Here is a 23,497-nt window from a genome sequence, read left to right as displayed (position 1 = left end):
TCAGGAGACGGCTGGCCCAGGCAGCCTTGCCCCCAGCATGGAGATCCTTCCATTTCTCTGCCCTGGGCCTAGCTCCCTGATGTCCCCACAGCTGGGGGTAAGCTGGGAGTTGCCCTCGTGGTGGGAGTTGCCCTGCGTGGCCACAGCCGTCGCAGGCGAGCCTCCTGCCAGCAGCCTCTCCTGCCGGGACATGGGCTGGTCCCAGCCCCCCTCTCCGAGCTGCTGTGGGAAGAAGACTGCTGGGAGTGGCCCATCCTGACCCACATCCTCGCCCCTGTGGGGAGCTCCAGGTGGAAGGGGTCCGGGCCCTGTGCCTGGGATGCTGAGAATTTGCTATGTGCAGAGCCCTTGGCGTAGGGGCCCCAGCTCCGCCAGAGGGGAGCAGAGCAGGTCAGGGCATTTGGAGGTGCAGAGCAGGAGCCTGCAGTTCCGCCTCCTGCTGTTCCCGTCCCGCAGCCCGGCCACCCCCAACCAGAGGATCCTCTACACTGTGCTGGAGTGCCAGCCCCTCTTCGACTCCAGTGACATGACCATCGCTGAGTGGGTTCGCATTGCCCAGACCATCGAGGTAGTGGGGCTGAGGAGTGCTGGGTGGGGCTGTGGTGTGTGGGTGGGGCTGTGGGGAGTGGGCAGGGCTATTGGGTGTGGGTGGGGCTAGGGAGCACGGGTGGGAATGGGGAGTGTGGGCGGGACTGTGGAGTGTGGGCGGGGCTGTGGAGAGTGGGTGGGCTGTGGGTGTGGGCGGGGCTGTGTTATGTGGGCAGGGCTGTGTTTCATGGGTGGAGCTGTGTTGTGGGTGGGGCTGTAAAGTGGGGTGGGGCTATTTGTGTGGGTGGGGCTATGCCTGTGGGCAGGGCTGTGGGTATGGGCGGGGCTGGTGGATGGGCAGTGGCCCACAGAAACACTCTGGGACAGGTGAGGAGCTGCAGGGTCTGGGGTGGAGTCCGCCTGCCCAGCCTGGGGCCTGGGAGCATCTGGGAATGGCAGCTTCAGGAAAGGGCAGGGTCCACATGTCAGAGCTGGGAGCAAGACTCTGAGGCCCTCTCCCTCATGCAAGCTGGGGGTGGGCGTAGAGGGCCAAGTCGACTTCCCAGGCGAGGACACAGCGGGAACAGCTGTCTTAGCCTGTCTCAGTTAGTATCTGGGGCATGGTGTGTGATGCTACCTCAAGGGCCGACACGCTCCATGTGCCTGGCTGGTGACCGGCTCACTGCCCTCTGTCTGTCCCCTCCCCAGTTGCGGTCTTAGTGGATTTAGGACCACAGCACTTCTTGCAGACTCTTGTGGTTTACAGCGACCTGTGTGTGTGCTCACCCTGCAGGCAGAACCACCCCCACCCCATCAGCTTTTCTTCTCCATTTTCCCCCACCACAGCACGCTCCCACGTACCTGAGCTGCCTCCCCTGGCGGGGGCCTCCTGCCCCCTCCAGTCCCAATTCTCACCTGCTTCGTTTACAAACGCCCTGCTCCCCTGAGTGGGAACACCTAGGCTTCCTCTTCCCAGCAGCGGGGTGGGGGGCAGCACCACCCAGGACAGGCTCCTCCATCTGTGGCCGGCAGCCCTCACCGGGCAAGGCCTGACTGCTGTTTGAGCCCCACGAAGGTGCCCTGTGGTCCTTACTGCAGGGACCAGCCCTGGACAGCCTCACAAAGGCCTTCTCAGCTCAGGTGGCCCAGCCTGCCGTCTTGCCGCGAGTGGCCAGCAGAGGGCGCCCTTCCCCTCCTTGGCCTCCGCTCCAATGCAGTTTCCGGGCCTACAGGACTTGGTGTTTTAATAGCCCACCAGCTTAGTATGGGACCCTGGGCTCTTGGAACGGTGCCCTGGCAGCCACAGCCTGGACCTGCCACCCTCCAGGGGGTGGTGGCCAGAGGACGTCCCTGCATGGCCAGCTTCACTGCTGCCCTTCAGTGTCCTGCCCGGCCACCCAGGTCCAGATCCAGGCAACCTCCAGGATCAGCTGCTGGGTCCCAGCCATGGCTGTGCCTTGACCCTGCAGGCGTCCTTGTGCCCACCGTTGTGTCTTGCCTGATCCGCCGTCTGGGCTTCGAGGCTCATACACCGCCACAGCCCCCTGCTGCCATGTGAGGCGCTCTCCCACCCTCTGGGAATGTGCAGAGGCCCCTTGGAGGGACTCATTCTCGAGTGCTCTGAGGGGAGCCTCAGCGCGCGGTGGGTGCACCTGAGTGGCATGGAAGCCGCGGGGCAGAGACAGCGTGAGGATCCCAGGACTCCATGCCAGATGCTCACCTTCCAGAGAGGGACTTCCAGGCCAGGGCCCCATGGGCACCTCCCCGGAGTCCTCCCCTCTGCATCTGGACCCTTTCCCCCTACTGCACCCTCCCCCACACCTGCTCCCCGAGGGGCTGGCCTGCCTGAGTGCGCGCCCCTCCTGCAGAGGCACTACAAGGAGTACCATGGCTTTGTGGTCATCCACGGCACTGACACCATGGCCTTTGCTGCCTCGATGCTGTCCTTCATGCTGGAGAACCTGCAGAAGACCGTCGTCCTCACTGGGGCCCAGGTAACCTCGGGGGCCCGGGGCTCCTAGGAATAGGGGCTTCCTGAGGCCACAGGTCAAGTCTGTGCTGCCAGCGGCTGCTGCGGGATCCTGGGCTTCCTGCTCACCCCAGCAGCTCCTGAGCCGGCTGCTGCAGGGCCCGTGCTGGGCCTCGCGAATGCTCAGGTCCTGCCAGAGTGCCAGCCCACTTGCCCCATGGTGGAGGTCGTCTCCTGCTGGTGGCCCCGGGAGCTGTGAGGCCCTGGAGCACCCAGAGCCATGCCCACCTTGGCCCTGGGGGGGCCAGGTATCAATTCCTCTCCTCCCGATGCTTGCTTGCGGCTGCTGCCCACCTCTCCGTCTGGCACAGCAGGATGGCTGCACACAGAGCAGCACCAGGAGGCCCCGGCCGCGTCCCTGCCTTTGTCCCTCTCTTTGCTCCACCCACTGTGGTTCCAGGCAGTGCCATCCTGGGGGCCCTGGCACACGATTTCCCCGCCTCTCTCAACCTAACCCAGCACAAATCCCATAAGCCAAGGCCAGTGGATTGTTCTGGAAAACTGGATTTGAGGGGAGGTGGCAGGGGAGGTCGGCTAGAGGCTGACTAGGGGTCCCTATTGCCTGTGGGTGGCAATGGGCACCTGAGCCCCTTGGGATCCTTTCCCATGGCTGAGGCTAAGGTCTTGTGTGGGAAGCCAGTACCTGTGTCCCTTTGAGCTTGGTGGCAGCTCCAGAAAACTCCATGGAGGCTCTCTTAGGAGGTCTGCGGGGAGCAGTCCGGGGAGGCAGCTCAGCCATCCCACTCTGCTTACCTGGAGCCATCTCCCTTGTCCCTCCAGGGTCTCCCCGGGGCCCACTGCACACCCGTTGGGGTGGAGCAGCACCTCCCGCCCCAGAGCTGAGAAGGAGGGACAGGACTCCGGCTGGTTTTCCTCTTCCCAGACACTCCCGAGCCCCAGGGGAGCAGAACGTCCCATGGGCCTCTCCAGGGGAATCAAGGGCACAGTTACGAGCACTGCGGGCCCCAGGAATGCTCACATGCGTGTTCTCCTCTCCCTGATGTTGGCCTTTGTCGGGGCATCCTTATCCCTGTTATACCCATGGGGAAACTGAGGCTTATAGGCCAAGGACTCACCCACAGCCACGCACCACATGAGGGCTGAGCCAGGGAGGACCCAGGACCCGGGACTGCCACCCCCTGCCAGGGCTCTCTCCCTCTGGAGGCCCTGCACTGACCACTGCCCGGCTGCTTCCTCCTGAAGACCCTGGCCTCTGCACGGCCACCTGCACCCTCCTGGGATACGCTACTCAGTCAACCATAGGGCACGGTCGCCTATGCTAGACACAGGCAGCTGCGGGAAGAGCTGTACTGTGCCTGGCATCGCGAGGCAGTTCCTTTCTGTCACAGCCCACCCACCCCTCACCCCACCACCCTCCTTCCAGCCCACAGTTCTGCTGAGGTAGCAAGGGAGCTGGGCAGGGCAGCTGGGGTGGGAGGCCTGTGATGTGTTCTCCAGTATGGGGACCGGCTGGCCTCTGCTGCCACCACTCAGCTCTTGGACCTGTAAAGGAAGCTGGTGGGTGGGTTGAGATCCTGGGTGCAGGCTGGCATCGTCCACAGGGGCAGCTGTTGTTGGCGGCCTTGGAGATGGGCTTACTGCCCAGCTCCTCTGAGCACCCCGTTTCCCCAAGACACCCATCTCCAGGCTGCCTGCTGCAGTCCAAGCCTGCCTGTCCTCTCTCCCACACCCCACCTGGGGCTCCTGGGCTGGGCCTGGAGGTTTACCTGGAGTGATGAGCTGGGGCATCCCAGGCTTCTGGGCTTCCCAGGCCTCAGCTCCTCCGTGGCCTCTCCCCCAGATGCCCATCCATGCCCTGTGGAGCGACGGCCGTGAGAACCTGCTGGGGGCACTGCTCATGGCCGGCCAGTATGTGATCCCAGAGGTACCTGCCTGGCACGCATGGAGGCGGGGCAAGTGGGGCGGGGGCGGGAGCCCGAGAGCAGCCAGGAAACAAAGTCCCCCCAGGCCCCTCCCCAGACGCCACTGCCAATGGCTGGGTGCACGGTCTTCTAGAGCTTACTTTGTGGATATTTACATTAGAGATATGTATGTAAGTTTTACATTAGAGATATGTATATAAGCTTCTGTAAGACCGCCTACGATGGATGTTTACATTAGAGATATGTATATAAGTTTCTATAAAAATAGGTTGCAGCCAGCATGGCTTTGAAGGTGTCCCTTGCCCTCCTCCATGTCCTTCCCTGTTTCGTGTGATATCCCTGGAAGATGTGTGCAAAGATCCCCCAGGCTTGGGGCAGGGGCTTTCCCTTAGGCTCTTGAGCAGCTTGACTAGAGCTCCGACACCGGCGGCTCCTGAGGGCCTCAGGGACTCCCATTCACCGTGGGCAGGGGGTCTCCAGCATCAGCTGTGCTCGCTGCACCTTTGGGATGAGTTCCCAGGGCTCTCTAAGAAACAGGGATGGGGACAGTGGGCAGGTGGGAAGAGAAGGAAGTACGGTGCCCTCCTGCCACCCTGCCACCTGTACACCCCAGGCACTGGGGTCCCCAGGCCTCTGCGGGCTCCAGTTAGCCTGGGGGTAGGTGGCAGGGCAGGAAAGGGCCTAAGCGGGGCAGTACCTGCTCCCAGGAGGGTCTCTGCCTGTGGTGGGTGGGGTTACAGTCCCGCCTCCCCCTGGGCCTGGGCACCCCATTGATGGCAGGGAGGGCAGAGGGGTCAGGGACAGGGTGGCCGCTGCTCTGAGCTCTGTCACTCCCTTCCCGCAGGTCTGCCTCTTCTTCCAGAATCAGCTGTTTCGAGGCAACCGGACGACCAAGGTAGACGCTCGGAGGTTCGCGGCCTTCTGCTCCCCGAACCTGCCGCCCCTGGCCACTGTGGGTGCTGACGTCACAGGTAAGCCCCGCAAGAGCAGGGCCAGGTGCCTGCCCAGTGCTGGTGCTGGGCAAGGGGTGGCTGCAGGGAGCTCATGGCTGGGACTCGGCAGAATTTGAGAGCACCGTGCTTGGTTCTGAGTTGCCCTGGCTTATTTCTGCCCTGGGCTGTGGAGAAGCCAGGGCTGCGTGGACAGGCCTGCTGCGTGGCCACAGAGGTGGGGGCCTCCACAGGTCCCTGTAGGCTCAGAGGTGGGAGACCTGGAAGAGAGGTTTGGGGCATCTGGCCCTCGTGTGTCCTGCCCAACCCCTGGCCCCAGGCCTAGGAGGTCCTCAACGACCACCTGGCTCTGCCTCACCTCTGTGTGCCATAGCCTTGTCCCCAGGAGTTTCAGGGACTCCTTCTGTCCTCTGGTTCCGGCGGGCAGCCCAGCCATCCTTGTAGGGCTGACTTGAGCCGGTCCTGTGTCCTGAGGCTTCCTCCTGGGGGGCCCAGCCCGCCCCCTGGCCCTGGCTGTAGGAGCAGCCTTGGGGCTTGTTCTCAGAGACCGTTGCCCTGCCAGACCTCACCTGAGACGCAGGGCCACTGCCATGGCCTGCCTGGAAGTCACCCCCTGGCCTACCGTCTCTCCGTCTGGGATGTGCGGCTCCTGAGGGAGCCCCTGCCTCCTGGACTCTACCCGGCCCCTGCCCGCTCCAGGTCCATGACCGGCATGGCCGGTCCTTCTGACCCCACCCCAGCACCCCTCCCTGAGGCGGCAGGAGCGTCCCCTCCCTCCTGCGTGACACATCCTGCCTACCCTGGCCCCCGACTGTCTCGTGGCAGCCCCAAACCTGCCCTGTGTCTCATCCTGACTGACTGAGGTGGGGTCCAGCCCGGGGGAGGCTCCAGGGCTTGGCCTTCCTTCGGGGGCATTGGATGCCTCACCCGGGGCTGGGTGGGGCTGCCTGCCCAGGACGGCAGCTGTTCCCATCTTGGCGGGGTGGGCTGGAGGTGCCCCTCTCCCATGCTGGGCTTCTATCCAGGCCTGGGCCATGGCGGGCTGATGGCTCAAGCCCACAAGGTCACTGGAGCCCTGAGGAGGCACTTCCTAGGGACTCTCCCGGTGCAGCAGAGGCTCTCCGCTCCCCGCTCCCCACTCCCCACTCCCCATTTTAAGGAGGAGCAGACCCTCCTGAATAAAGGATTGGGCTGTGGGCTGCTGGGGCGCGACTTCCCTCCCGGAAGATTTTCTGGACACAGGCAAGGTCCCGGGCGAGCTCCAGGGCCTGGTATGACGGTGCCCTGGGAAGGGTCTGGCAGGGCAGGGGCCTTCCTGGAGCACCCACCAGAAGCCGGGGACAGGAGGGGCTCTGGGCACGTCTGGCTGCGGGGCGTCTGCAGAAACGGCTGGAGGCAGGTGATTCCAAAAGCCCCCGGCATCTTTGGCGCTCAGGACAAGGCGTGCGTGTGGGAGTCCAGGCTCGGTGGCAGCCTTGCTTGTTGCCCCAGGGCCCCTCAGCAGGACAGAACAGAGGAAACTGCCTGGTTCTACAGGTGAGAAACAGAGGCAGAGAGAGGCAGGCTCCCACAGGGAGGCACCGACTCAAGCCTGTGCGCTGTCTCCTGTCCTGGGCTCACACCCTGAGCTCCGAAGATGGCCGGGGGCTTTCGGAATCACCTGCCTCAACCCGTTTCTGCAGACGCCCCGCAGCCAGACGTGCCCAGAGCCCCTCCTGTCCCCGGCTTCTGGTGGATGCTCCAGGAAGGCCCCTGCCCTGCCAGACCCTTCCCAGGGCACCCTCATGCCAGGCCCTGGAGCTCCCCAGGGTCCTTGCCTGTGTCCCTGTTCCAGCAGGAGGACTGCTGCTCCCTTGAGCACCTTCTAGGGAGTGTGATGCCCAGGACACATCAGTGTGTCTAACATGGGTGCAGCACACCGGGTCTCGGGCCTGGGCAGAGGTCCACTTGCTCACCAAGGGCCAGAGCAGCCCGAAAGGCTTCTTGGAGGAGGTAGCTTGTGAGCTGGTGCTGGTGGGGTACTGGCTTGCTTGCCCATGCTGGATGCTGGCCCTTGGCCCCTCCAGCCCAGGGAGAAGGAGCAGCAAGAGGTGTGGGCGGTGCCCTGCAGGCCCGGCTCCCCCGTGGGGCCTGTTTCGCACCTTATCTGGGGCTCAGGAGTGGAGCTTCTACTGGTGGGTGGACCCCGCCCCGGCAGGGCGCAGAGGACCGTGCTCCGGATTCCAGGGACTCTGCCAGCACAGGGTGCTAAGCCTGGGCAGGCCACGAGGCTCAAGACACACCGGCCTCAGGCCCAGGGCCACGGAGCAGCTCCTGGGCGTAGCTCTAAGGCTGGTCTGGACGAGAGGCTGTCCCGGTCCCAGCTCCCCACCCCTAAGTGTTTCCCACATGCATGTGGGCGTGGGAACCTGATGCCAGGCTGCCGGGCCGGTTCTGGCACCTGGTGTTGAGAAACCTCAGGCCTTGCCCAGGGCGTGGCTGCTGGGGCCCCTGGGGAGGGGCGCGGGTTGACAGTGTGCACCCTCACCCTCTCTGAACCAGCTGGGGGTAGCAATGCCAACCTGGGCTGGGATGCCAGCTACCAGCACCCTGTCGAGGGCTTGTCCTGGTTTTTTTACCTACTGTTTGGGAAGCGAGGGGCTGGGCTGGTCTGGGAGTCGTGGGTGGGCTTGGTGCTCCTGTCCACAGTCGGCTCGGCGCCAAGGAGTGGGGGGTGCATGGGAGGCTGGAGGAGGCCCTGCTGGCCCTGTCCTTTCCGTGTGTCTGAGGAGACCACACTGTCACCCCCAGGCAAATCCTGCACCCTTACCCTTCTGTGCTGAATCCTGGCCCTGGCCCACTCTGCTGGGGCCCTTGGAGCAGAGGAGGGTGGAGAAGGGGACATGGCTGTGGGGTCAGGCCAGGCCTGTCACTCACCAACCGTGGGTCCTTTCGCTGGGTCATCCCAACGCAGAGCCCCAGAGCCCTTCTCTGTGCACTGGGAGAAGCCACCTCTCTCCCAGACATGTCCCAGCCACCCCAGCTGTGCCACATCCAGCCTGGAGGCTGCAGACTACACCGTTCGGCTCCTGTGCTAAGCTCTGGTATCTGTAAAACAGGGCCATAGTCCCCCCTGGGGGGTAAGGGGCCGAGCCAGCAGGCCTCCCCTGGCGCTCCTCTCTGCCACCTGGTGCAGGGTCATCATTCCCCTGGCCTCCAGCAGGCCTGGACAGGAAGGACTGGGGTCCCAGGGGTGGCCTCCACAGACCCTCAGGAGGTGACGGTCAGTGCAGGGTGGGCGTGGGCCCTCTTTGTCTCTGTGTAATAACCCCCTCTGCAGCCATAACTCTGCTGGTGGCGGCGGTGCCCCCTCCTTCCCTGTGCTGACGCCTTATCTGCTTGTCCAGCTGAGACACACGCTGTCAGTTAAAGGGCATCTCACGCTGCCATCGTGTGGGGCTGACTGATGCTGTGGGCTCTGGTCGGGGTGGAAGCCTCACTGCCGGGTCCCTGCTCCCCCTCTCTCATCCTCAGCACCCCACATCTCCCCTCTTCAGCTCCACCATGCCAGGGAAGTCCTTTTTATCACATGCAAACTGCTCTGGTGGAAGTGGCCAGAGACACATGGGTGCCATCTCCCTGAGGGCAGGAGGAAGAACCATGTGTGGGGGTCCTCCTGCCCAGGTTCCTGTCCCAGCACTGGGCCGGGCTCTCCAGGCGCCCAGGCCTTTCCCCGCCTCTGGGCCTCGGTTTCCCTGGGCTGGGCTCTCCAGCCTCCAGGGTGTTTACTGCCCTGGGCAGGCTCTGACACCGCACAGTGCGGTGGGAGTCCCCGGTATCCAGCCCTGCTCTGCTGGAGGCTGCCATGAGTGTGGAGAGGGGCCGAGGGAATGGACCCCATCCTCAGCGCTGGCCTCTGAGGGTTTGGGGGCTGGGCTTGCGGCGTCAGCCTCTCACCCCCACCCACAGTAGAGCGAGAAGGTCGGAAGAACCGTGGGGGCTCGAGTGCTGCCAGTGAGGCGGCCTTCAGCTCGAGGACAGGCATGCCCTCTGGGGAGCCCCTCTGCGTGGATGGGTTCAAGGGGCACTGACCCCAAATATCCATCCCTCTCCACTTCACCTGGAGCCTGCACCTCCACCATCACCCACCCTGGGTGTGGGGAGTGGGTGATGGGTGCACATTAGGATTTTGGGGTGAACTGGATGGAGGCCTTCTCTCCCCAGAGGTAAGGGATCTGAAAGTCCATTTGTTCACTCATTCAACCACTGAGCCAGTGGGCAGTGGGCACAGTGGGTGCCCAGCAAGGGGCAGAGGAGGCTGGCTGGTTTGACGATGCTGCCCCACGCCTGTGACCCAGCACAGTGACTGCTGGTGGCTCCCCAGCTGAGCACACCTGCCCTCCTCTGCTCCCACCCAACGTCTCTGCGCCCACCCGACGCCACCATGCAGCCTGCAAGGCACAGCCGGGCGTCGATCTCTGCGGGACCCTCCTGCCCCCTTGCCTGGCCAGCGGAGATTTCCTGGGCTGTCACCCTTGAGACTGTGTTGCCCATCGGTCTCTCGCTGGCCGAGTGCCTCCTCCCGCAGCCCCGTGCATGCTGCGGAGCCTGGCACAAGCCGGATTGTGACACAGCCTGGGAGGATTTGCCTGTGGGAGAGGAGGCAGGGCAAGGGGAATGAGGTGCGAAGGCTCAGGGCTCTGAAAACAAGGGAGGAGGCAGCCTGTGCAGAGGGCCAGGCACTGGGCTGGGGTCTCGGCTGGTGGGAGACCTGAAGGTGCCACACAGGCCCTTCCCTGTCGTCAGTCAACAGGGAGCTGGTGCGGAAGGTTGGCGGGAAGGCGGAGCTGGTGGTGCACAGCAGCATGGAGCAGGATGTGGGCCTGCTACGCCTCTACCCTGGGATCCCCGCCGCCCTGGTAGGGATCGCCCCGGCCATCCTGCCCCTGCAGCCCCGAGCCCCAGCCCTCTGCAGCTCCCATGGTCCCCAGGCTCCCTGGGGCCCTCACCAGCCAGGGTAGACCCCACATGGACTTGAGATGTCTGCAGTGTGACCACACCGGCCCCAGGCCCTATCTTCTGTCCTTGGTCATGGTGCTTTCCAGCCTCTTGGGGAGTGGGCAGGGTTGGGGTGCAGCTCACAGCCAGAACGGGGTCCTCCATGCTTTCCTAGAGGCAGCGTCCTCCCCCAGATTCCAGCTGGCTCGGAGCCGCCCCTGCTGTGCTGGACAAGGGCGTTTGTGCTGGGGTCTCTGATGGCCTTCTTGGCTCCTCTCCCACCTTTCTGAAGTGTTTCCACGGTGTTCTGCCACACAAGGCCTTCGTCCCTACAGACAGGGCTACCCTTTGGGAGAATGTGGGGGGAGCAGCCCCCTGCAGCTGCCAGCAGCCGTGCACACCTGCCAGGAGCCCCGCTGTCCTGGGATCAGGGCAGGCACCAGCTGCCCCTGGCTTGGGGTCCCTCTCCTTGGGAGGACACGGGGCAAGCCTCAGTGGTGCTGAGGGCAGAGACCCTCACCATCCAGCCCTCCCTCCCACCACCGCCCCACAGGTTCGGGCCTTCTTGCAGCCTCCCCTGAAGGGCATGGTCATGGAGACCTTCGGTTCGGGGAACGGACCCACCAAGCCCGACCTGCTGCAGGAGCTGCAGATGGCGACCGAGCGCGGCCTGGTCATCGTCAACTGTACCCACTGCCTCCAGGGGGCTGTGACCACAGACTATGCAGCTGGCATGGTAGTGCCGGGAGATCAGGGCCTAGCGGGGAAGGGGACAGCCTGAGGGCCTGGCAGAGGTGGCCTCTGACCCACCCCTCACGGGCTGGGGGCCGTGGTGAGTCACCCTTCCTGCCCACATGCCCCCTCCTCACAGGCCATGGAGGGAGCCGGCGTCATCTCAGGCTTCGACATGACGTCAGAGGCCGCGCTGGCCAAGCTGTCATATGTGCTGGGCCAGCCAGGGCTGAGCCTGGATGACAGGAAGGAGGTGCGGGCGCCCTGGGGCTGTGGGCGACCCTCGGCTGGCTCCTGGGGCGTGCCTGGGGCGGTGCCGGAAGAGCCTGGGGGCCGGCCCAGGGTGTGTCCTGTTTGGGAAGGGGAGGGATGTGGCTCCCCATAGTGGTGAAGGGCAGCTCTGGGCCCAGGCTCCCCACAGCCCTCACCGGACCCCCAGCCCAGGCTCCGCTTGTCCTTGCACCTTCTCAGCCTGCATAGAGACCTGAGGCTCCCCTAATTGTCGCCAGGAAATCCTCTCCTGCTTCCCACTTTTCCTGGAGGGTAGGGTTCAGACCCAGCTGGCCCCAGACCCTTGGGCTGCCAGCCCCTGGGGCTGGGCAGAGACCTTTGGGGCCCCTGGAGACCCCGAACTGGTAGGGCCGGGGAGTGGGGCTGGCCTTGCGAGGGGACCTGGCCCACTCTGGCCCGAGGGATGAAGCACACACGGCCGAGGCTCAGGCCGAAGGCAACCTCTGCCTGTGCCTGGGTAGCCCGACCCTCCAGGCTGTTCTGGGCTGCCCATCCAGCTCTTGCAGAGCCACTTCGCCTCTGTTCTCTCCCCCAGCTGCTGACCAAGGACCTTCGTGGGGAGATGACAGCACCCTTGGTGGAAGAGTGCCGGCCCTCGCTGCAGGGCAATGCGCTGGGCCGTGGGGTCTCCTGGCTCCTCGGTCTGAGCGGCAGCCAGGTAATGGCGTGGCACACGGGCCTGAGTGGCAGCTGGGGGCTATGCATCCTCTTGGTCACCCTGGGATGCACTAGGTAGGCACGAGCCCCTGTAGCCTTCACTCCAGCCCGAACAGTTAGGCACACCCAGGTTCTGGGGCACAGGAGGAGGGTTTGGAGTCTGCAGCAAGGAGGATTTGCAGGGTCCCTGGGACAGGATGCAGGAAGGGCCAGGCGGTGGGCACACAGCAGGGAGGCTGGGGGACAGGGCTCGGCAGGCCACTGCCTTCTGACTGGCAGCGCTGCCTTAGTGCGGGGCTGCCTTGGGAGCTGCCTGTCCAGAAGGCGGGTGGGTGAGTGGGGCGGTGCTTGCTCTGGGCTCTCCCAGGCTCTGAGCACCAGGGGTTCCAGGCCCCCACCTGAACCCAGAGGTGAGGACCAGCCCTTGAGCACATCCCCTGCACAACTGGGGTGCCTAGACCTAGGAAGGAGGGCTTTCAAGGCCTGGGGTCTGCAGGGGGATAGGGCCTCCCTGGACCCCGCAACATGCCCCCTTGGCTGCTGGGCCAAGCATCCAGGCCTGACATGGGGCCTAGCAGGCCAGACAGCCTTGTTCCCCACTGCCTGGGGTCCTGCCCTGGCCTCAGTGCCTCAGTTTCCCCCCTACAGGGATGGACCTGTCTTGTGAGCCATGTGCTGCAACTGCCACTTGCTGGGGCGGGCGATGTGCAGATGGAAAGGACTGGCATGCATGGCCCGTTATTAGGGCAGCTGCATGGGGCCTGAATGCTCTAGGGAGACAGGCCGGGGCAGCAGCCTTGTCACCAGGCCATGTTGCGCCTGCTGGGTATGGTGGCACCTGTGGGGCTTCTGCCAAGACCCTGGCCTTTTGGCATCTTGGGGAGCTCCTGGATGCCAGGTGCTGGGGGGCAGGTGGCTCTTCTGGGAAGGTGCAGCCGTGGGAACAGGGCCTTCCTCCCAGGGGAGGGGTCTGGCTCCCCTTCCCACACTCCTCACGCGGGTGACTTATGATTCTGTCCCAACAGCAGTGGGAGCAGATGGGGGTGTCTTGGAGGGTGGGTGGCAGGCCCTGGCCACACACCTGTTGGGGACAGAGCTGGATGGTGGTCTCGTGACCTGGCCTTGGCTCCAGGGGCAGGGGGCCTGGGTGGGGTGGAGTAGTGAGGCTCCACCGCAGGCCTTCCGACGTGGCAGCTCAGGTTCCTTCTCACCCACGCCCTGGGATCTGTGGGCCCTTGTGTGGGGGCTGGCAGGGGTCACACAGCACCAGGGACTGCCAGTTCCACCAGATGCCAGAGGGAGGCATGGGTCCCAGGGTGCCGCCTTCCCCACCCAGGAGGCAGATGCCCTGCGGAATGCCCTGATGCCCAGCCTGGCCTGTGCTGCCGCCCACGCTGGCAACCTGGAGGTGCTGCAGGCACTTGTGGAGCTGGTGAGCCTCCCCCACCCTGGGGGTCCAGCCCCAGCCACGCCTGGCCCGGGGGCTCTGAACCCTCTAGGCAGGACGGCCTTTCATCCACCCACTGACCACACTAAGCCCTTGTCGGCCAGGCTGGGCAGCAGGACTGTCCTGCCAGCTTGTGGGGTCTCACTGCGGCTTTGAGGGTGGGCGCAGGGGCTGTGCTGGGCCCCACCCTCCCCGTGGCCTACCTGCCCCGCCCGGCCCCTCCCTCAGGGGCTGCGTGTCCTTCCTTGTATCACCTCAGGGCAGTGACCTGGGCCTGGTGGACTTTAACGGCCAAACCCCACTGCACGCGGCCGCCCAGGGAGGCCACGCGGAGGCAGTCACCATGCTGCTGCAGGGAGGCGTGGACGTGAACACCCGGGACACGGACGGCTTCAGCCCGCTGCTGCTGGCCGTGCGGGGCAGGTAGTGGGGCCAGGGGTGCACAGAGCTGCCTTGGGCAGGTGGGTTCAGAGAGGCTGTGGGCTCCTGTGCTCAAACAGCCTCCCGGGGCGGGGCTGGGCTGGGAGAGGTGGAGGACACCTGCTTCCTAAAGGCTGCCCCCCTAGCCTGGGGCCCAGTAAGACCCCAGCCCAGAGTTCCTAGAAAACAAAAGTGTTATGGACAAAGCCGGGAGGACCCGGTGCTCCTGAGTCATCTCTGTACACCTGTGGGTATGGGGGGCTGGGGTGGAGGTGGGGCAGAAGGTCCTGGCCCAGCAGCCAGATGCGGTCAATAAAAAGCAGGCTACTCGGCTGCAGATCTGGGGCTGCAACAGGCAACTCGGGTCCTGGAGAACAGGCCCAGCCCATGCATGTGGGGTTCCCCTTCCCCACCCACAAGCCCTGGCTAGTGTCTCTTCCCAAAGCCTCGAGCAGCAGCAGAGGCAGAGTGTGTGCCTCTGCCCCTGCGTAGGGGGCGGGGCCAGCACTGGTGGGATCTGTGTCCTGTCTCCCCTTCCTACTGTTTATTGCCCCAGACGCCCAGCAGCCCCGGGCCTGGGAAGACCGAGGACCTGTCTGCTGGTGCCATGCCCAGACGCACATGGCTGCTCAGAGATCCCAGGGTTCCTGGGGATTCCTCCCTGTGGGTGGGAGGACTTGGCCTGCAGGACCCTGGGTTCTTTTGGGGGAGGGAGTGCTCAGGAGTCCCATGGAGAGAAGGCTGGGGTGTCTGAGCCTGGGGTCATATGACCCTGCCGTGTTCAACTGTGGGTCTCCCTCCCCAGCGGTGAGCCCTGGGGTGGGGTGTGGAGCCCTTTGCGAAGTCAGTGACTGGGGTAGAAGGTTCCTTCCAGGCTCCTGTGAGCATTGACAGGGTACTCAAAAGAACAGGAGAGAACAGGGTGGTGGACAGGAGGGGGAGGGGCTGTGAGGGTCCCCCCAAGCAGGGCTGGGGCGATCTGGACTGGAGATTCTAGACTGGGAGTCCTTGGGCGTGGGTGGGTGGCACGGAGATGAGCTCACACAGGCCCACCCCCTCATCCCTTCCTGACTCACAGGACCAGGCTCACAGCAACCCCCCAACGGGTCACCCAGCCTCACTCCACCGCCAGGCTCCCCGAGGCTGCCTGCCTGGCCCCGCTGTGCCCTAGTGGGGTGCGGAGAGGCCACCGCCTCATACCTATTCCCAGGCTTCCTAAATGGGGTGACGCGGGGGCGATTTGCGGTGCTTTGCAGGGGTGGGGGCATGGCCAGTGGTGCTTTGCAGGGGTGGGGGCATGGCCAGCGATTATGGCACAATCGTTAGGTCACGCCGTGCAATGGGCTGTGTGGCCTCGGGCCTTTGTGCCTCGGCTCCAAGGCCTTGCTAGAGCCCCGACCCCACCACAGACTCCACTGTCCGGGTGCCCCGCCCCCACTTCACCCCAAGGGCAGTCAGCCGGATTCATTCAGTGTCCGCTGGGCCTGGCTGGGAGGTCACCACGGGGTGTGATCAGCGTTTGGGTGTGCAGTGGGGCCGGTCAGCTCCTGTGAGGCTGTCCTCTGGAATGGGCTGTCCCCTTGGGATGGGTGGGGGAGACTGCCCTGGGAGGAGTATTCCACTAGCACCAACCACTGCCCTCCCCTGGGGGCTGGGTGCGGGGCTGCCGCAGAGTTGACCCCTACCTCTTGCAGACCTGAGCTGCCCTAAGAAGGTGTTCTGGACAAATGGAGGTGGTGGGACCCCGGATGATGTCGCATGGGCCTAGGCAGAGGATGGGGGGATGGGCCCTCATCTGAGGCTAGGGCTGTGGGGTCCTGGGCAGGCAGGTCCCTGTCCCTGTGCGCAGGACATGAGCCCTGCTGGCTCCTGAGTGAGGTGCAGTGGAGCTGGGCTGGCCAGGGCAGAAGCTCAGTATGCTCATTCTCTCTCTCTTTTTTTTTTTAATCCTCTTTTATTTATTTATTTATTTTTACAAATTTTTTTTATTTATTTTTGTTTAATTTTTTTTCTCTACAAGAGTTTTTAGAGCTGGGAGCCAGGTACCCTGCAAAATCCAAAATGTGTATTTCCTGTTCCGTCACCTATCACACCTGATCCCGGTGGTCTAGGAAGGGAATTGGACATTAACTTCACCTGGGGAGATTTAGCAACCGGTGATTCCCCAGAGACCACGGCAGCCCAATTACAGCCCCCAGAGCCCACTGCAGCCCAGTTACAGCCCCCAGAGCCCACTGCAGCCCAGTTACAGCCCCCAAAGCCCACTGCAGCCCAGTTACAGCCCCCAAAGCCCACTGCAGCCCAGTTACAGCCCCCAAAGCCCACTGCAGCCCAATTACAGCTTGGTCTAGGAAGGGAATCAGACATTAACTTCACCTGGGGAGATTTAGCAAGCTGTGATTCCCCAAAGCCCACGGCAGCCCAATTACAGCTGAATCCCTGAGGATGGGGCCCAGGTGATGTCAAGGTGAGTCTGAGTGTATGCTCATTCTCACACAGGCATCCGGGTGTCATTGGGTTGCTGCGGGAAGCCGGGGCCTCCCTGTCCACCCAGGAGCTGGAGGAGGCAGGGACGGAGCTGTGCAGGTGAGCGCAGCTAGAGCACCTGCTCTTCCAGGCATGTGGGGGACACAGCTTGGGGAAGGAAAGCCAGACCTGCTGGGAGGGACAAGTGAGTCAGGGTGTGGGGGCTTCAGAGGCAAGGCCCGCTGACCTCAGTGTGCACCAGCCTGACTGACGGGAAGAGGTGTGTGCCTGGGATCACGTCATGGGGCAGGGGAAGGAGTTGTTCTCAGTTGAGCGAACAGTCCAGCAAGGGTGTCTGTGTGTGCACATGTGTGCCTGCGCGCATGTGCATGTGTGCGTGCATGTGTGTGTGCGTGCATGCATGTGTGTGTGTGGTGGGCTTGAGGAGGGGTATGGGAATTGGTGGTTGGCTGTGAGAGGGGCTGGGATGTGTGCTGGGGGGTGGCTGGGGCTGCATTTGGAGAGGTTGGGACAGGTGGGGCACAGGGGAGCTGAAGCCCCTGGCAGGTGACAGGTCTCCTGAGCTCTGTTCTCCCCAGCGTGGTTCCCGTCCTGCGATAAACTGACCTGGGCCCCGCCCCCACCTGCTGGCCACATGGCACCAGTGGCCAATGTGCCTTCCGATCTCATGCTGCCCGAGTGACCACTGAGGCAGGCTCAGGCTTTCTGACATCATGTTATTGTTGGGGAGACTGAGGCACAGGGAGGCCTTCGGTGAGGGTGTTGGTTGTGGGTGGAGGTGGGCCAGGGCTGCAGGGATCCTACTCTGTCTACCGCAGTCAGAATCGCTGCCCTCCACCCCAAGCCTTGTGCCTGGTGACTTGGCGCTGCCTCCTGTGCCCAGCCTGGGCTGTCCGAGGCCAGGACGGCTCCGAGGGACCCAAAAGGGAGAGTCGGAGGCAGGAGACCTGGGCCGGGTACAGGTGGTTGCTGGGGTGGGGGTGCTGTGAGTGGCGGGGTCTGTGTCCCTGCAAGTCCAGAGTCCCAGGCTTGGGGAGTGGGTGATGGCAGGGACTCGGCTCACTGGCTAGGAGGGGAGTGGGTGCAGGCGCCTGCCCAGCAGGAGGAGGACTAGCAGCTCTGGCTCCTCCTCTGGGACTGGCCCACAACCCCTGGTCTTGCTTTTGAAGGGACTTCTGGAGGGACTTGGTCCAGATTTGCACTCCAGGCAGGCCTTGTTGGCTCCACTGACAGAAGGGGAAACTGAGGCAGTAGTCAGGTCCTGTGGGAGCTGGGACCAGAATCCTGGTCCAGGACTCTGCTTGGAAGTGGGCCTGGCCAGCCCGAGCTGCTGGCTGGACTCGAGCCCCTCGGCCAGGCCTTCCTAGGGGCCAGAGTGTGTGTGGAGCTTGGCCTCTTGAGGCAGGTCCAGGAGGGGCCAGTGAGGCCATCTAGCAGAATGGCCCCAGAGATTACCCAGTGCCACTGCAGGGCTGCTGCTGTTTCCTGGGTAGGAGCAGAGTCCCTAAGGGCCCTCCGGAAGAGAGGGCAGCCCCTCCCTCACCAGGCCACTACCCCCAACCCCTGCACACCAGGGGTGGGGCCTTCCCTGCCAGGTCCCTACCTGGCCTGCGCCTGGCCTCCCCAGGAGGGGAGTGAGTTCTACCCAGGAGGGTGGCAGGGTGAGGAGGAGCTGGCGAGGGCCTGGCAGGTGCCCACTCCAGGGCAGGTGGGCCCGGACCCCTGTCCCAGCCAGGACCCCCCGCCATGCAGCCTGCCGGGGTCCAGGCCCAACAGTTATCCCAGGGTGCCTCCTGTGTCCCCCTCTTTGAACCACTGGGCTACCTCAAACTTTTCTTTCCACCTTTGCGGACCCCGCCCTGGGAAGAGCGGTGTTGTGAAACACGAAATTGGCATGGGCTGCTCAGCAGGTGGCCGTGCATATGTGTGCGCAATGGCGCATGTGCTCCTGTGTGTGCATATATGCTGGTGTGTGTGTACATGTGTGGGTGTGTACGTGTGTGTGTACATGTGTGTGTACATGTGTGGGTGTGTACATGTGTGTGTACATGTGTGGGTGTGTACATGTGTGTGTACATGTGTGTGTGTACATGTGTGTGTGTACCAGTGTGTAGAATGTGTGGGTGTGTACATGTGTGTACATGTGTGTGTACATGTGTGTGTGTACATGTGTGTGTACATGTGTGGGTGTGTACATGTATGTGTGTACATGTGTGTGTGCATGTGTGTGTACATGTGTGTGTGCATGTGTGTGTACATGTGTGTGTGTACGTGTGTGTGTACATGTGTGTGTGTACATGTGTGGGTGTGTACATGTATGTGTGTGTACATGTGTGTGTGTACATGTATGTGTGTGTACATGTGTGTGTGTACATGTGTGGGTGTGTTGTACATGTGTGTGTGTACATGTTGTGTGTACATGTGGGGGTGTACATGTGTGTGTACATGTGTGTGTACATGTGTGGTGTGTACATGTGGGTGGTGTGTACATGTGTGTGTACATGTGTGGGTGTGTACATGTATGTGTGTACATGTGTGGTGATGTGCATGTGTGTGGTGTGTGTTTGTGCATGTGGTGTACATGTGTGTTGTACGTGTGTGGTACATGTGTGTGGTACATGTGTGGTGTGTACGTATGTGTGTGGTACATGTGGTGTGTACGTGTGGTGTGTACGTGTGTGTGTACATGTGTGGTGTTGTGTGCTTAGGTGCTCTGTGTGTGCATATATGCTGGGTGTGTGTGTACATGTGTGTGTGTGTACATGTGTGGGTGTGTGCTTATGTGCTCCTGTGTGTGCATGTATGCTGGTGTGTGTGTACATGTGTGTGTACGTGTGTGTACATGTGTGGGTGTGTACGTGTGTGTGTGTACATGTGTGTGTACATGTGTGGGTGTGTGCATGTGTGTGTACATGCGTGTGTACATGTGTGGGTGTGTACATGTGTGTGTACATGTGTGTGTGTACATGTGTGTGTACATGTGTGGGTGTGTGCATGTGTGTGTGTACATGTGCGTGTGTACATGTGTGTGTGTACATGTGTGGGTGTGTGCATGTGTGTGTGCATGTGTGTGTACGTGTGTGTGTACATGTGTGTGTACATGTGTGGGCGTGTACATGTGTGGGTGTGTGCATGTGTGTGTGTACGTGTGTACATGTGTGGGTGTGTGCATGTGTGTGTGTACATGTGTGGGTGTGTACATGTGTGTGTGTGTACATGTGTGTGTACATGTGTGTGTACATGTGTGGGTATGTACATGTGTGTGTGTACATGTGTGGGTGTGTGTACGTGTGTGTACATGTGGGGGTGTGTACATGTGTGGGTGTGTACATGTGTGGGTGTGTACATGTGTGTGGGTGTGTACATGTGTGTGTACATGTGTAGGTGTGTACATGTGTGTGTGTGTACATGTGTGTGTGTACATGTGTGTGGGTGTGTGCATGTGTGGGTGTGTGCTTATGTGCTCCTGTGTGTGCATATATGCTGGTGTGTGTGCTGCTGGGTGTGCATGTGTGTTCATGTATGTTTGTGCATGTGCACCCTTGACTGGAGTCGTCGTCCCACCTACTGGGTGAAACCAGACTCCAAGCTGCCCGATGGCCCCCAGCGACTCCTGCCGCAGGACCAGGTCACTGCTGAGTCAGCTGTTTGGGGCTGGCTTTGTAAGAGCGTCCAGGGCACCTGGGGGACAGGCAGGTGGGCAGATGGACAGGTGCCCAACAACTCCTCCTCTGCCCCCACCCGCAGGCTGGCATACAGGGCTGACCTCGAAGGCTTGCAGGTGTGGTGGCAGGCAGGGGCTGACCTGGGGCAGCCGGGCTATGATGGGCACAGCGCCCTGCACGTCGTGAGTACCCCCACCCCCTGCACCCTCTCCAAAGGCTGCCACCTCCAGAAAGGACACCTGGACAATTCACCAGCTCCCTGCTCTGCCCCTCCCCCGAATCCCCGGCCCTCCCCATGCAGGACCCACACAGACTGGGTCCCCTTCCTGGGGCGCTGAGTGGTGGGGGTGACGAGAGTGATGGAGCCGCTGGGACCCTGTGTGTGTGGGCTGGGGGTGGGGGAGGGCGTCCTGGGGATGGGGGTCCTCGGGCCAGGCTGCTAGTCAGTGGCCCCAAGGCAGCCCCTCCCCACTGCTTCCCCATAGGCGGAGGCAGCTGGGAACCTGGCAGTGGTGGCCTTTCTACAGAGCCTGGAGGGTGCGGTCGGTGCCCAGGTCCCATGCCCAGTAAGTCCTTAGGCGGGGCTGACACCCCCAAATGAGCTTCTAGTGCAGGGCTGGATCCCCGGGCTCTTGGATCCCAGGGCTGGATCCCAGCTCAGGGGGCGTAACCAAGGGGGGCAGAATCGGAGGAGGCTGAGATGGGTCCCAGCCAGTTTAGGGTCTTCAGAGCCCCTCCTGGGGATGTCCGGGGTGGAACAGTTTAGAGGTGAGGGGAAGGAGAAAGGAGCAGTCAGGGAGGCCTTCCTGAAGGAACTGACCAGACTTGAGCACTGATGGCTCAGCCCAGGATGCAGCATCCCCTTACCCACCCCTGCCCCCGCGCCCTGCCCCACTGGGACCCCCTCGACTGGATGCTACTGCTTGTCTCCCAGGTCAGTTCCCAGCTGACACCCCCATTCCCACTCTGTTGCTTGGCCCTCCCATAGTCTCAAGCTGGGTTTGCTCAGGCTCTTGGGCTGTGCCGCACAGACTGGGTGCCTGGGCTTGTCTCTCTGCCCTGCCTTCACACACTACCTGGGTCTCCACATGTTCTCAGGAGCCCTCATGTTTTCAGGAAGTGCTGCCTGGTGTCTAACCTGAAGCCATCCTGCTGTAAGCCATTCCTGCCTCCTGTGACCTGCTGGAGGGGTCTCAGGCATGACCCCACTGCCGGGGCTGTTTCCCAGCCTGCTGTCATGCAAAGCCTGAAGGCTTTGTTGGGCATAATGACAATAAAGTCTCTGGCATCTCCTCACCAGGTCTATACAGCCTGGCCCTGAGTGGGCCTGTCTGGGTCTGGGACTGTGGGTGTGTGTGGGGAGTCAGGCTCAGGCTCTGTGGGGGTGATGGGGGGCACTTGGCCCATCCTGCCCCAGGTAGCTGTGAGTGTGTGAGTGTGAGCCGGGCAGGGCGGGGCCCACGGAGATGACTCGGCCAGGCGGTCCTTTCCCAGCTGCCCCTCCTCCTTCCTGCCACCCTTCCTTTGCCCAGACTGGTCCCTCCTCCAGACACCCTCTGCCCATCTCCTCACCTCCTGCGCCTTCATTCTGGAGCTTGAAGTCACCTCCTCCAGGCAGCCCTCCAACCCCTGGATGAGCACACTGCTCCCGCTTAACTCTTTAGTCCTCACAGTGCCATCCCAGTTGCTGTCTGGTTTTCCGTCACCCCAGCATCACTGCACCCGGCCCCTCTCTCAGGCCAGGGTCACACCAGGGCTCCATGGGGCTGCAGAAGGCCATGAATGTCAAGGGGGCTTCACACTCTGGTGGTGAGCCCCTCGGGACCCTTCCAGACCCTGCACTGCCTGACGCTTCTGACTCAGCCTCCACCGTGAGCCAGGCCACCTTGCAAAGGAAGGGGTGACCTGCGCCAGCCTGGTTGCACAGCCTGGGCAGGTGGGCGGGTGGGGTGGGCCCTGCTGCTGCCCAGTGGGGGTGGTGCTCCAAGGTCAGGGGAGACCTTGTGATTTCAGCTGGGGCTGAAATCAGGGGTGTGGACCCTGGCCCCCACCATGTGTGCATGTACTGGCCTGGGATGGCCAGACACTCCCTGCTGCTGCCCCCAGCCCCTGACCCCTTCTTGCTGGATGTGAGGAGCGTGGGAGCTGCCTCCTTCCAGGCCCCTCTACCTGCCCAGGTGACAGTTCCTGTTGGTCCCTCCGTTTGGCTGGCCCCTGGACTGGAGGCCCAGGAGGGCAAAAGTGTGACCCCAGAACTGGCCCTTGGCACCTGGGCATACCCTGGGCTCCTCAGCATGGTTCCCGAGCCCAGCTGGCACTGCCGCCGGCATCCTTGCTGTCCTCTCCCCGACACAGGTGTGCCTGGGCCTTGCACAACAAGGTGAGGCCGTGCGAGCGGCCGGGGAAGCCTTGGCTCCTCACCCTGGTGAGGCCCATGAGGGGCTGCTGGTGGAGGGAGAGTGGTACCGGGCCTGAGAACCAGGAACCTCTGCTGTCCCTGGATGACCGGGACCCTCGGAGGGCCTTGAGGGAGGTGGTGGGGCATCTGAACAAATGCCTGGTGCAGGTGAGAAGGGGTGGAACTACCTCCAGCATCCCCGGGCTGAGCCCACCTGGTCTCCCCGGTGGCTCCTGCACACAGCAGTGTCCACCCGCTTCACTTGGCTCCCGAGTGACTGGGCAGAGCCTGTTGCTCATGCCACCCCACTCAGCACTGCTCCAGGCCCTCGGAGCCCCAGGTTGTGAAAGCTGGAGGTGGCTCATGTTAGCCCACATGGCAGCACCCTCCCAGAGCAGGTGCCAACCTGCCAGTGTAGACACACCCCCTGACGCCTGGGGTGAGTGTCCTGTAGTGTGGAAACACCCACTCATCCTGCTTGTCCCACAGAGAGCTCTTGTCAAGCTGGCCTTTCTCCAACTGGGCCACTGATGGAGCTCGGCAGAGATGGCTGGGGAGGCCACAGGGGCTGGGGAGGGGCTGGGCAGATCCGGGGAGAGCTCCTCACAAGGCTGGGCAGCCAGACCCCCATTTTCAGGCCCCTCCAAACCCTCGTGGGATGTAGGGCCCTACCACAGGGAGCCTCGGGACGGGGCCAGTGTCTCAGGCGGCTGGGAAGAGTCACAGGCTCGAGTCTGGGAGCTCCCTTGGGGGTTGTTTTGTGCCTCTTGGGGAGAGGCCAGAGGGGCCCTGGGTAAGGGGACTCCTCTAGAATCACCCAGAAGTGGCAGGGGGTGCAGAGCCACTGCTCAGGGCTCCCTGGGCTCTGCGCTGGCCAGTGACCTGGCCCCAAGGCCTCTGGCTCTCTGGTGTGCAGTGGGAACAGCTGGGACAGACAGGCTTGGAGCATTCGTGTCCTGCCCCATGTTGGTGTGTTTCGTCCACACTGTGCCTCTAGGAGGGCACCGGATCCCTGTCTATCCCACTTCATGGT

The 23,497-nt window shown here is 62.9% G+C and overlaps 1 protein-coding gene across 2 annotated transcripts in view; it reads left to right on the top strand.

Moving 5' to 3' along the window:
* ASPG (asparaginase) overlaps nt 1–21,362 on the top strand; it is a 29,107-nt gene extending 7,745 nt beyond the window's left edge. The window contains exons 3-16 of one of the 2 annotated variants that reach the window (XM_033191109.1): nt 457–568; nt 2,397–2,522; nt 4,359–4,442; nt 5,285–5,411; nt 10,176–10,288; nt 10,921–11,103; nt 11,239–11,352; nt 11,926–12,048; nt 13,384–13,479; nt 13,754–13,917; nt 16,414–16,500; nt 20,149–20,248; nt 20,552–20,632; nt 21,183–21,362. In XM_033191109.1, the coding sequence (XP_033047000.1) occupies nt 457–568; nt 2,397–2,522; nt 4,359–4,442; nt 5,285–5,411; nt 10,176–10,288; nt 10,921–11,103; nt 11,239–11,352; nt 11,926–12,048; nt 13,384–13,479; nt 13,754–13,917; nt 16,414–16,500; nt 20,149–20,248; nt 20,552–20,632; nt 21,183–21,203 (1,531 nt within the window). In that variant the 3' untranslated portion in view covers nt 21,204–21,362. The remainder of the gene's footprint in view (nt 1–456; nt 569–2,396; nt 2,523–4,358; nt 4,443–5,284; nt 5,412–10,175; nt 10,289–10,920; nt 11,104–11,238; nt 11,353–11,925; nt 12,049–13,383; nt 13,480–13,753; nt 13,918–16,413; nt 16,501–20,148; nt 20,249–20,551; nt 20,633–21,182) is intronic. The other variant, XM_033191110.1, reaches the window with a different exon arrangement.
* The last annotated feature ends 2,135 nt before the right edge of the window (nt 21,363–23,497 follow it).

This window comes from Trachypithecus francoisi, unplaced genomic scaffold, assembly GCF_009764315.1.
Source record: "Trachypithecus francoisi isolate TF-2019V2 unplaced genomic scaffold, Tfra_2.0 Lachesis_group3, whole genome shotgun sequence".
NCBI lineage: Eukaryota > Metazoa > Chordata > Mammalia > Primates > Cercopithecidae > Trachypithecus > Trachypithecus francoisi.
This window is presented reverse-complemented; position numbering and strand designations above follow the sequence as displayed.